Raw genomic sequence first — 14,155 nt, 5'->3', positions numbered from 1 at the left:
TCTTACATTACAGTATGTGTATAGCTTTCAAATTGAATATTACAAATCTGTATAGGGCCATAGTTTTAATTATACACTATGACAATATATCTTTAGTGATTAATGAATGAAGACACCTTCATCATCTGTAATATACCCCATGTGAATTTTATATTAAATGGCTGAAAGATACAGTGGCAAACGCAGAATTTTTAGAGGGGGGTTTCCAAATGCTTGATTTTAAAGTTAGTGTGGCCAGTCCATGATGAGGGCATAATTATCACTTGACCAAGTTTAATATGCGTCATACACAGTGTAGTGTAGTGTGTTTTAATTCCAGTATATACAGGACTATCGATCACAGTAAGCCATTCCTTCCTGAGCGGAACATTTTTATTTCAGATGTGGGCACCATTCCAGAGCATTGGAGCAAGTTCGGGAACCTGGGGGAGCAGAAGAAGAACCTACTTCTGCCCTGGACATATATGTACATATTGGTCTTCTTATCCACTACATAGAGTATTATTATATGGTATTAATAAATACCCTTGTTGATGGTCTATAGCAGTGCACTCTTAAGTCCCCCATACATCCCAAATCTGAAAACCACAATTGAACAATTTGAAGATTTATTGCCCAATTTTAGGATTTCTCAATCTAGCAATCTGCCCCCATACATTACAGATCTTTTTCAGTGATTTGCAGATCGATTGCAGCAAACACAGATCTGCCAATCTTGAAAGGCCCATCATTTTACTAGTAACGGATCGCAGATTGCAACCAAACAGTGATTGAAATTGTTCAATCAGATTGTCCAACATGTTGGATTTCACAGATGGATTGGGGCTGTAAATTGCTACTGTATGGACATGATCAGCAGATTTGCAGACTGTTACTAGTAAAATGATGGGCCTTTCAAGACTGGCAGATCTGTGTTTGCTGCAATCGATCTGCAAATCACTAAAATAGATCTGTAATGTATGGGCGCAGATTGCTAGATTGGGAAATCCTAACATCGGGCAATAAATCTTCAAATTGTTCAATTGTGGTTTTCAGATTGCTGATGTATGGGGGCCTTTACAGTGCATATTTTTCAGATCTCCTAGTTGGTGCACAGGTGTATTTATTACTGGCTGACACATGTTAAAAGCTCCACAGGTGGTGCTGATTATTTCATTTGTGATACTGAGAAGAAAATGCAGCACTAGTAACAATCTATTATATTACTATTTCTACTGTGGTCATGCTGTGGGCTGGGGAGGGGGGTTTCCAAGCAAACAGAACCCCCCCCCCCCTGCGTTTGCCTACGAGATACTTACATAGTTAGACTAAATCCATAGGACTATGGAATACACACTTCATAAAATAAAAGTGCTGTACCCCACATAAACCACTCAGAAGCTTCCCCTTTCTTAATTGCATTAGCAGTAACAATAGTTCATATCTGTTGACATTTTTATGTGTTATAGCACATATTACACGATTGTGTGATTTTGAACATTGCTGTTAATTCCTAGAGTGGCAATAAGCAATTAACTGCATGTCAGTTATTCTTTCATATTTCCATTTAATTAGGGAGGGATGGCAGATGAGGTAAGCGTGCTCTGCAATGCAGGGATGCGGCAAGCTGGAAAGTTGCTGCCGCCGCCTTCTCCGTTTACTTTCCCTGCAGCCAGAGGCTGGAGTTAACTCCTGAGCTCTGCCTTCCGGCTCCCACAGTGTGTGTAGGGAGAGACATCATGACGTCTCTCCCATAGTGCCAAGATCAAGGAGCTGTCAGATGTGTCTGTGTGGCATAATGTATAAGAGGCACTACTACTGTGGGTACTATGTGCATAAGGGGCACTACTACTGTGGGCACTATGTGCATAAGGGCCACTACTGTGTGCATTATGTGTATAAAGGTTACTTCTACTGTGGACATTATGTGTAAGGGACACTACTACCTTGGACATTATGTGTATAAGGAACACTACTGTGGGCATTATGTGTATAAGGGGCACTACTGTGGACATTATGTGTATAAGGGGCACTATATGGACATACGAGGCTGATTTAGAAGGTGCAACCATGTAAACATTTTTGGCACAAAGTATCAGTAAAGCAATCATTGCAAATTACTGAAATTCATTTGGAAATAATCTACAGTTATAGTAAAACACAAGTCAAGTATTAAGAATAAAATAGGCTAGTATACCATCAACAGCCCACTGACTTCATAAAGCTTCAAAAAAGAAAGTAAACTTTACAAACTGGTGCTAAAGTACAATACTGACTTCTGCAACAGTAAGTGCTTTGTCCAAGTACCAAGTGAAGCCCAGCAGTCTACAGATGTGTCCTTACACATCTTTGCTGCAGTTGCACTAAAAAGCCTCTCTTGGTGTGCCGGGTGCCGTGAGACTCTGCTAGCGCCGGGCATCTTGTTTGCTGAAAATGCAAATGAATATGAAGTGCTACAATGTAGTGGTTACAGCTTTTTTCATTCTGAGTGTTATGTTTCATATACAGACTCAGGTCCACACAGATATACAAGCGTCGCATAAAAAGATAACTCATGCCAGGCAAATCGCACTGTGTGGCGTATTGAGGCTAGATGTACAGTATGAGGAAACATCTGTATGTGACTGTGGAATATTCTTTGTGATTTCAAACATAACAAAAGTTGTGAATGACAAACAAAGCAGTTTTTCAAAACAGTCCATAAATTAAATAGCTTAAAGAAAAATAAAAAATAAAAAATAAATAAAAAAGAACTAGTTAAACTTTGGTCTGTAACTTTGTTTCTTCTACACATGAAGTAAAGTAAATTGGTCATAAAATGTGATGTGATCTTCATCTGAGTCACAAGGATAGATGAGCACAGTCTACTTACACTAACACACAAATTACAGTACTTACCTTGTCCATATTGAATAAATCATTTTAAATTGTAATTATATGTTGGAAAAAAGTATATGAACCCCTAGGCTAGTGACGTCTAAAAAACTAAGGGGGAGATGTATCAAACATTGGATAGAAAAAGTGGAGAGAGATATAGGGGAGTATTCATGAAAGCTTGGAGGGAGATAAAATTGTGAGAGATAAAGTACCAACCAATCAGCTCCTAACTGTTACTTTACAGGCTGTATGGTCTATGTACTAAGCATTTGAGAGATATAAAGTGGACAGAAATAAAATACCAACCAATAAGCTCCTGTCGATTTTCAAACAGTGACAGTTAGGAACTGATTGGTTGGTACTTTATATCTCTCAAAAGCTTAGCACATAGACCCCTGTGTTTTAAAAATGACAGTTAGGAGCCGATTGGTTGGTATTTTATCTTTCACAATTTTATCTCTCTCCAAGCTTTCATGAATATCCCCCTAAGTACCAACCAATAAGCTCCTAACTGTAATTTTTCAAACAAAGCCTGTAAATTGACAGGACATGATTGGTTAGTACTTTAACTCTCCAGACTTTATCTCTCTCCAAGCTTTGATATATCTCCCCCTTATTGGCTTCAGGATTTAGCTAACCTGGGGCCGAATTTAATTCAGTGCGATGTTGAATAGCCGCAGGAGAGAGCTCTCGCAGCTATTAATTTAGCGTTGTCGGGAATGGGTGTTAAGGTGCGGTAACTGGCATTCTCTGACTAAAGTGCCGGGTGCACAGCTGTTAGCGCTGCGCTAAGCCAGCACTTTTGTCGGATTACTTCTGGCATCCCCAGGGGGGTGCTAGAAAAAATACTTTAGCCGCCCAAACAGCGCAATGTATTAAATAGCTGTGGGAGCTCCCTCCCACGGCTATTCAACATCACACTGAATTGAATTCGGTCCCTGGAGTCCAATCAATGAGACAAGATGTTTATTTAAACATTTCTTTACAGGTGAACTACAGGTACCAGCGGGCACTTAATGCCCTGCATGCTGGCACTTGTGGTTCTCCAAGTACCAGCATGCAGGGGAGGCTTGCTGGGACCTGCAGTTCTACTCGTAAAGGCAATGTTTACACTTATCTCTATCATCCCGCCACCCACCACCCAGGGATGGTAGGGATAGACCCGGGCTATCAGCCTAGGCCTGGGGTGTCCTGGAGAGGGGGACCCCTTTATTGGGGGGGTCCCCAACTCCCCTGGGATCCCTGGCCTGGGCTGACTAGTTTTGATTCGATTTGAGGTGAGCTAAATCGAACATCAAAACAAAAGTAAAAACAAACTTTAGTAAATTTACCCCATTGTCTATAAATGGAGAAAGATCAGCACTGTAGCCACTCTCCCTAGGAATGACCATCCGGCAAAGATGACTGCAAGAACACAGCACAGAACGGTCAAAGAGTTGAAGGACAACCTAGAGTGTCATTTAAAGGCTTACATAAATCTCTGCAACTTGCAAACATATCTGATCATGAGTCTACAATATGTATAACACTGAACAATAATGGTGGACACCACAGAAGAAGCCACTGCTATCCAAAAAAAAAAAATGCTGCACATCTGGAGTTCTCTAAAGAGCATTGGAAAGTGTTACTGCAAAATGTTCTGTGGACAGATGAAACGAAAGTTGAGCTGTTTAGAAGGAACACACTATGGGTAAAGAAAAATAGTCACAACATACTAGCATCAAAACCTCATCTCAACTGTAAAGTATGGTGAGAGAGCATCATGGTTTGGGACTACTTTGCTGTTCAAGGCCTGGACCGCTTGCTCTTTGGGAAAATTAATTCCAAAGTTTAACAAGACAACTGCTCAACAGAAGTTGGATGATGAAACTGGACAAAAACCTAAAACACAGAAGTAAATCAACAACTAAATGGCTTCAACAGAAGAAAATTAATATTTTGGAGTAGCCCAGTCAGAGTCCTGATCTCAACCTGGTTAAGAAGCTATGGCATGTCCTGAAGAAAGCAGTTAACATCAAACATATTGCTGAACTGTAAGGAGTAATGGTAATAAATTCCTCCTGACCATAGTACATGTCTGAACCACAGCTACAGGTTCTTTCTGTGAAAGGAGTATCGACCTTTTATTAAGTCCAAGGGTTCACATGCTTTTTCCACCCTACACAGTGAATGTCTACATGATGCATTCAATAAAGATGTCACAATGTATAATTGTTGTGTGTTATTAGTTTAAGCTGACTGTGTTTGTCTATTGTTATCTATTACATTTTAGGACTCATTTATTTAGAAATCCAGGAAATTTCAAATGGCTCACACACTTCTTCATGCTATTGTAACATCATTATTTTCAAATACTGTATGCAATGCTCTATTCAGCTACATTCCTGGTGGGACATTCATATTCCCACCTGGTTCTCTATAGTCTTCAGAATGTACAGTGTATAGTATACACTTATACATTTCTGTGTTTGTCTGTCACAAAGGTACTGTAGGCAAAAGGCCTCCATCCAGAGGTTCACACGTGGTCCTCATGACCAATAGCGTTTTTCATTATAATATAAAAGTACCACCAAGTTGTATTCAAGCATCCTGTTCTGTAATGGAATGATGTTATCATCAGTCTTCTATCTCTAGGATCAGTAGGCTGAAGGAGTATGCTGCTTTTGTAGTTCTAAGGCAGGATATACATCAGAATGATGTGTTCCGGGCCAATCCACCGGCCAACATATCGCGTGATGCATTGGTACAATGGTGCTATGTACAGCGACTTGCTGCATTTAGCAGCAAGACATTGTACAAAAAATCTTCTGATTGACAGTGCAACAACCAGAAGATATCGTAATAGACCCGCGTGAGCACGCAATTGCCGGTACACACTGAACGATCTTCACAATTTGTTCCAATTTGCCAGGAAACGACAAATCGTGAAGGTATCGTTCTAGTGTGTACCCGGCCTAAGTCAAAGACTTTACCAAAAAGCAACTGGAAAAAATGATACACAATGTGAAATAAAGTGGTGGGCCATTAGCCAATTTAAGGTACTGAGATTAGCATGCATAATAATCACTTACACTCAGAGGATCATGACTTATGTTGTTAATGTTCAATGAGAGAATATGATCCTTGCTGCCAACATAGATTCTGTCCTGATCTTCATCCATTAACAAAATCCTATAGTCCAGGGGACTCTGGGATAAACTATAATATTCAGCTGTTTTTGTCTCTTGAAGATCTGTAACAAGAGGAAAGAAAATAATCCATTAATAAATATAAAGGAAAACTGCTCAGTGTTTCCCTTACCTCCTGTTTTGAGATATAATTTATTGTATCCAGTCACATTTTGGATTAAATAATATTATTTATACTCTTGCATAAATATAAGACAACTGATGATGTAGGCAATAATCTAAATGTATCAATATACTGATCTATATACAATATAAGTTAATACTTTTAAAAGTACTCTAACAAAATTTTTAAAACATTCCCATAAGATTAACTAATGTAGTTATAAAAAAATATATATGTAAAAATGTATTATTATTATGTGCCTGATACAACTAGCTGAACTTTTCAAGATATCTATCTTCACCACTTCCCAAATCCAGAAAAAATAAGGGGCATTACTCTGTGTTATTCATGCTGCTATGGAGCCTGGTACTGAGGGTGGGGTCCGACAATATTGGCACAGTAGATTTGGCATGCGCAAACTGGGTGTATCAGATTTTGTCAGATCAAGAGTGTGGTCTATCTTGTCTAGAATTCTGAATACTGAAAGGTATGCTCACTGTTTCACAAAGAAATGCCTTTATCCATAGACAGAACATAAAAAAACATTCACAACACAAATAGATAAATGTGACAGTGCATCACACTGGTATCTGAAGGATCTCATAAAGGTTAGTCAAATATAATATATATAATAAAAAATTACCGTACACACATTTCATGTTCTCAATACATTATGGTATTAAAAATAAACATTGTTGAGCAATGATTTGGGTGCAGTAGAGATCTATCTCTGCCTCCTAAGATAGCACATTTCATTTCTCGTTATGCTTCAAGCTGTTCTCAACACTGTGTGAGGCCTGGTTTGTGTCTCTGTCAACACTGCTCTTTCATTTCTACAGTTCTTTTTCTGTGTATGACAAGCAGCATTATAGAATTATGGAATATGTTTAGGCTAGCATTCTGATAATGACTTAATTCACACAAGCCTGCATTGATGCTTTTAATAGGGAAAAGTCCTAACTCTGGCAAAAATTATTTTTTTGGGATTTAGAGCTTCTCTCCCTATCACAAACTCTTAATAATGGTAGCTGTTGATGGAGATAGAGGAATATATAGACAGGCATTGTGCAAGTTCCTAGCTCGGAATCGGTATGACACCGGAAGACCGCCACCAGTGAAGATCCTGACAGCACCAAAGGTAAGTATTAACAAAGCTTACCCCCCCTAACCCTTCTTTAGGGGTGCCTAACCCTAACCCCCCCTTCTCTGCAGCCTAAACCTAAGTCTCCCGAGGTGGTGCCTAACCCTAACCTCCCCCCGGGGGTGCCTAACCCTAAACCCCCTCCCCCAAGCTTAAACCTAACCCTCCAGGGGGTGCCTAACCCTATGTCCCCCCAGAAGCCCTAAAACCCAACCCTCGCCCCACCCCGCACAGCAGTCCGCGCCCGGCTTACCTTCATTTGGTATGCTGGGCGTTGGGCTCCCGGCATAGGTCTAATAACAGGAGGCAGGATTTTGACGCCTGTCATTAGTTCCTTGCTGGGATTTGACAGTCGGGAAGCCGGCGGCCGGCATTTCAACCGATGGCTTTCTGACTGCATCCCCCCAGCTCTGCCAATTGGTAATTACAGGCAATGTGCTAGTTCCCAGCTAGAGGCTGTTGGTGCATACTGGCACATTCATATCTCGGGCTCTGACCTGACTTTCTCATAATATGTTTGTGGTAACAGATGGGTGGGGGGGCATTAGCTATAAGCGGTAAGGGGCGGTCTCCCAGGGGCCCTAGGACAAGAACAGGCCACACACATGGCTACATTACAAGCTTGGAGGGCACTGTGGCATTTGATCTGAAGTTTCTGTGTGGCATAGTATGAACTGGGGGCACTACAATCTGCTTAACAAATTTTTAATAACATCACCAGTATATCACATTGACAATTTTATTGGTAGGGTCCCCTACAAGTTAGTTGTCCTGGGTCCCCCGCAAGCCTTAATTCAGCTTTTGGTGTCTTCCCCTATCTTTCCATCCCTACACTCCACCCCAACCCCCCCAAAACCACAACCAAACACCCTGGCTTTCTCTTCTAAGTTCAAAAGGCAGTCATCTCTAGTACCTATTTGTTTTTCAGATGCTAAGCCTGTAAATGAATATATAGAAATATAGGTGCCAAAAATAGTGCAGACGAAAGAGCTATACAACTGCAGTTTTCACAGCAAAGTAGATCCAGTGACAACAACCACGTTACAAATAAGTTAAATTTAAATTAAATTTTTTTACAGTATGCAGCTTTGGTCATCACTTACAATATTTATATTAATATATCACACTATATATCATAAGAGGCCTAAATTTGTTTGTTCCTCATATACCATGGTAATATTTATTTACTTTCAGTGATTGGTCTAATGTTACATTTCCCTTTAGCTCATCAGGTATCCTTGTACGCATTTCCAGGTCTTGAGTAACCACAACTTGAAAAGCACAACCACTGAGCAGCTGTGAAGGATTAAGACTTTCTTAGTATTATGCTCCAGTCTTCTACCAGAAACATTTATATATATTTAAATCCTTTATTTTGGAAAATGGAATTTATATATTTTAGAGATATTTTTGTCCATGAGTAGTTGTGAATAGAGAACATAATGTAATTTATTTACCATAATTATTTTTGACTGTTTGTAAGACACTATATAGTGCTCTGCCCTGCCTTACTATAGGAGAAACAGTGCATGCATAATACAAGGACATACAAGCAGGGACTGCAGATACTTTGAGTCTCCCTGGGCACTGAGGGGGAGTGTGCACAATACAGTTGTAGTCATGCCCAATTTTGTTGTGTATTCTTTTGCTGCACACCACGGCCCCTGCACTCCCAGCCCCTACAGAGACATGGGGATTTTGTACCTGTACCCCCAGGCGCGATGCCCCTACATACAAGGTAGGTGCACACATGAAAACAAAGGTTAGAGTGGGCCCAGCTTGTAACACAGTTAATAATCTAGTCCAAAAGGGCATAGCTGGAATACAGTGATTTAAAATTGAGATTGGGACAATGGTCAGTACAATTGATGTGAATAGGCTTAGCTCTAGTTAAGAGATTGGCTTTCAGAACACATTTAAAAATTTAAAACAAGTGCCCAGGAGAAGTCTTGTAGGCAGGAGTGAGAGATGGTTATCAGATAGGAGGTGATACAGATCTAAAAGCATGAGGGGGGGTATCTCAAGATGAGATTTGAGGTGTATGTTGTTGAGAGATTTGTAGGTGTGGGTGAGAAATTTGAATTGGATTCTTAAGGTTGAGTATGGATTTGCACAATGCGTCGACTGAATAAAAAGAGTGGAAGATCAGTTTTGCCGCAGCAATTAGGATGGACTGAAACATAGGCTGATGTGTATGGGTAATAACCAGCTGAGGATACAGAAGAAGAGATGCGAGAGCTAGAAACAAGTTTTGGTTGTATGTTGGTAAGAAGAGTATAGTCTAGCAATATTTCAAAGGTGGCTGTGACAAGATTGCATCAGGGGCCGGACATGAGGAGTAAGAGGGTGACACCAAGATACTAGAGAATTGTGATATATTGTTGTGAGAGATTTGAGTGGACGTGGAAAGATGTTCAGCTCAGTTTTGGACATTCTGAGCTTTAAGTAACATTGAAACACTAGGTGCTATTTCTGTGGGGGTACTCAGGGGTACACAGTACCGGCACGTATATCCAGAAACATTGTGTTTTGGTTTTGGCAAAACCACCCTCAAGTGTTTGGTTCAATTTCGGTTTTTGATTTCTTTGAAAATGTATAAAAACAGGTAAACTCATGTCACTTGGACTTGTTTTTGTTCCTATAGTATTATCAACATCAATAATATTAATTTCCAGTCATTTCCAGTCAATTTTGACCACCTCACAGCACCTGACATCACGAGGGAGATTTAAATGCAATCCAAAATATGCGAGATCTAGTTTTTAGATCCGAGTTACAAACTTGGGAGAAGACAAGAGTTGGGACTTGGTTCTACTTAGAACTCCAAAGTGATCTGATATGGGACTTGGTTCTACTTGGAACACCAAAGTTCAGTTTTCAGCAAAACCGAACCGCTCATCTCTATTCAGAATACCATCATAGTGGTTTAACCTGCTTTAGCAGACCCTTCAACGTGACCCATCCATTAGGTACAAATGCTCAGCTCCTGGACTTCGCTCTTAACTTATGATAGCCAGAAAGGTATGTCAACACAGGTGGCTGCCATCCAGGGTTGTTTTAGCAGCAGTGTGGGCCCTGGGCAAAGCAATGCACTACCCACCTATTCACAGGAACAAATTTAAATGGTCAATAAAATTAAACCCCCTGCATGCCCTTCAGACCACCCACACATGCAGAGACTGGTCTGAAGCTGGCGCATAAAGTGACACTGGAACTGAGGTGAGTATTCGTCACCGAGTGGGGGAGGTTAGATCAGAATACAGTGCACCGGCGGCCGGCTTATAAAAATATCACAAATTTACCAAGTGGCCGCAGCTGCAGGGGGGTGGGTTGGAGGGCCCCTACAAGCTTCAGGCCCTTGGGCAACTGTCCAATAAGCCCAATGGAAGGGATGGCCCTGCTGCCATCATAAGTTAAGAGGGAAGTCCAGGAGCAGAGCATTTTGTACCTGGTGGTAGGAGCAGTGGCGTAACTACTGCCCCCGCAGCCCCCGCGGTGGCTTGGAGGCGCTGGGTAGCTTGGGGGCAGTAGTTACGCCACTCAGTGGAGGAAGTGCCGTAACTATGCCCCCTGCACCCTCCATCTGCCGGGCGCCCGCTGAGTGTGTTACCGGCGGGCGCCCGGCTCCTATTTAAACCCCCAGCAGCAGCCAGAGGATGGAGCTCCCTCCGTCTTCTGGGTCCCGCAGGGCACTATGGGAGTGACATCATGACGTCACTCCCATAGTGCCGAGGAGCGGACGCTGGGGACGGAACTCAGGATTGAGCTCCGTCTTCCTGGTCCCGCAGAGCACTATGGGAGTGACGTAATGACGTCACTCCCATAGTGCCGAGGAGCGGACGCCGGGGTATGGACGGCAGCAGCACTGGAGCGGGGATAAAGGTAAGTGGTTTTTTTAATTTCTTTTTTTTGTGTGTTTGTGTGTGCGCGGGGGGGAGCAACTACTGGGGGCAACTACATGGAGCTCACTACTGGGGGCAACTACAGGGGGCTCACTACAGGGGCACAACTACAAGGGGCACTGCAAATGGGCACAACTACAGGGGGCACTACTTTAATGGGCACAATTACAGGGGGCCCTGCATAATGGGCACTACTATAGGGGGCACTATTACAGGGGGCATTGCATAAGGGGCACTAGTATAGGGGGCATTGCATATGGGGCACAACTACAGTTGGCACTACTTTAATGGGCACAACTACAGGGGGCCCTGCATAATGGGCACTACAACGGGGGACATTGCATAAGGGACACTATTACAGGGGGCATTGCATAAGGGGCACTAGTATAGGGGGAATTGCATTTTGGGGCACAACTACAGGGGGCACTGTATAAGGGGCACTAACTTGATACACACAGTTTACAGGTTATAAACTATGTTCCCAATAATCTGGTTCTACACGGACATAAAAACTGTGCAACCTGTCTTGAGCTGAGGTGACAGACTGGCAAGAGCAGAGAGGAGGGTTGGTGAAGTAGATCTGTCAGGGTGGGATGTAATGGGCATTACTGTTTGGCATAATGTGTATTTGGCATTACTGTGTGCACAATGTGCTATTAGGGGCATTACTGTGTGGCATAATGTGTAAGGGGCATTACTGTGTGACATAGTGTGTTGTATGTGGCATTACAGTGTGGAATAATGTGAAATAGGGGCATTACAGCATGGCATAAATTTGTTATAAGGGCTTTACTGTATGTCATTATGTGTTATACGTGGCATTATTGCGTGGCATGTGTAAGGGGCATTGTTGTGTGGCATAATGTGTTGTAAGGGGCATTTCGGTGTGGCACACTGTGTTATAAGTGGCATTACTTAGTGTGTCATAATGTGTAAGGCACGTTGCTGTATCATGTAACCACACACCTTAAACGTCGTCTTTGGGTGTGTTTGATCCTTGGGCGGGGGGGGGCGCCTGAAACTTTTTTGGCATGGAGGAGCAAAACTTATAGTTACGCCACTGGGTAGGAGTCATATTGGAGGATCTGCATTAGTGTAAAGTATGATGTGGTACAGAGAGATGGTAAAATGGCTTTTTGGCTCAGGGATGTCTCCCTCATCTGTAGCCAAGAAACACTGAAAGTTCTCACCTTTAATTTATCTTTCAGTATATTAACATCACTTAGAAATAGTAGGTTATGTTAATACATAATTCACCTTTTTAAGGGTTAAATGCTTCTACAGGGCATCTGTAGTCAGACAACTTTGCTGGTTTCCTACACAGGACTGATGTGGTGAGCATGGGGAGTTGCAGAAGCCCAGAAGCTGCATCAGACCAGATGGTGTCTGAAAAGCAGCAATAATACAGGTTTATACATCATCAACTTATTTCACATAGAGAACTTTATAGTCAACTCTATGTTATAAAAAATGACTAATAATTATTACTGAGGTCCACCAGGAAGACACTGTGTACAGGGTAATGTCACTATTACTGAAGACAGGAGTGGCTCAGAGCTGAGGCCATACCCACACATTTCCAAGCGTGCAGGAAGCTATACAATGTATACAATGATTCAAATATACTTTATAAAGCTGCTGAATATACCACCTGCGCAACAAAAAGACATTGTGGATGTGGACTAATTCTTCTCTTCACTTAATATTAAAAACATGATACAAAAGTAGTTGCAAAGCATGCTGAGTTTAATGCACATGCCTAAAAAATAAATAAAAATAAGCTTCAAAAAGTGGCATGTAGAAGTAGCTTGTTTATGCCTATATGCTGAATTGGAAGCATCTCAGATGCGTCCAGCTCTGATGCAATAGCATACTGTATGTGTCAGGTCTACTTACTCCCAGATATGCTTACACCATACTTACCGACTTTGCAAGGCTGCATTCCGGGAGCAGCCGGAGAGGACCGTCTGCTTTCATCTTCAGGGGGAGGGGCCAGACAATAGCCAACATTAGGCCCCGCTCCCTTTCCAGGAAACCACCGCGATTCGCGGGTCCATGCCCCCTCCATACGGACCCGCAAACGGCTCAGAAAATCTCCCCATCCTGTCCACTTCACTAGGAAGTGGGCGAGATGCGGGAGATTTGCCTACTCTTTCGGGGTGCGGGGGGGTTACCCGAAAATTCGGGAGCCTCCCGTGACTCCCAGGAGAGTAGGTATGTATGGCATACACCAGTGTTGGCTAACCTTGACACTCCAGCTGTTATGGAACTACATAACCCAGCATGCACTGCTACAGTTTTGCTATTAGGGCATGCTAAAACTGTGGCAGGGCATGCTGGGATATATAGTTCCACAACAGCTGGAGTGTCAAGGTTAGCCAACATTGGCTTACACCCAAACAAGTCATAAGCACAAGAAATGTTCTTTTTGTTCAAATATTTATTTTAATAACGGAAAATGCATTTTCTACCCTTTGTAATACAAGGTATAATCTTTCTCCTCATGTACGAATGAAAGTGCAATAAATGAATTCTAAATTATACCCACAAAATGGTATACTACTAGCTGTTGTCCGCAGCTTCGCCCACAATAAAATATTTTTTGCCAACATTTTTTTTATTTGAAGTGTTATAGTTATTATTATTATTATCATTTATTTATTTGGCGCCACAAGTGTTCCGTAGCGCTTTACAAAGTACATAAACAAATTGTAGACAAGTGACTTACAGAACAATACAAGACATGACCAGGACATGGATAATATATATTGCTACATTAGCGACCATAACACCCAGATAAGCAACAGAGCATAAGCAACCAAGTGTTAGGTGCCCTAGTGGTGAGTAAGAAGTAGATGAAACTAAAGTAGGGAGAAGCACAAGAGGGTAGAGGACCCTGCTCATAAGAGTAGTTGTATTGCTTTACATAGGAGCCTTGTTGTGGAAGTGGCCCACATGACCAACA

At 41.9% G+C, this 14,155-nt stretch overlaps 1 protein-coding gene across 2 annotated transcripts in view; it reads right to left on the bottom strand.

Moving 5' to 3' along the window:
• The window catches only part of SEMA3C (semaphorin 3C), a 189,392-nt gene that overhangs the window by 114,528 nt on the left and 60,709 nt on the right, over positions 1 to 14,155 (bottom strand). For both annotated transcript variants that reach the window (XM_088468803.1, XM_088468804.1), the window contains exon 3: positions 5,928 to 6,088. In XM_088468803.1, coding sequence (XP_088324929.1) covers positions 5,928 to 6,088 — 161 coding nt within the window. The remainder of the gene's footprint in view (positions 1 to 5,927; positions 6,089 to 14,155) is intronic.

The sequence above is a fragment of the Taudactylus pleione genome, unplaced genomic scaffold (assembly GCF_031769625.1).
Source record: "Taudactylus pleione unplaced genomic scaffold, aTauple2 ptg000086l, whole genome shotgun sequence".
In the NCBI taxonomy this organism is placed as follows: Eukaryota; Metazoa; Chordata; class Amphibia; order Anura; family Myobatrachidae; genus Taudactylus; species Taudactylus pleione.
This window is presented reverse-complemented; position numbering and strand designations above follow the sequence as displayed.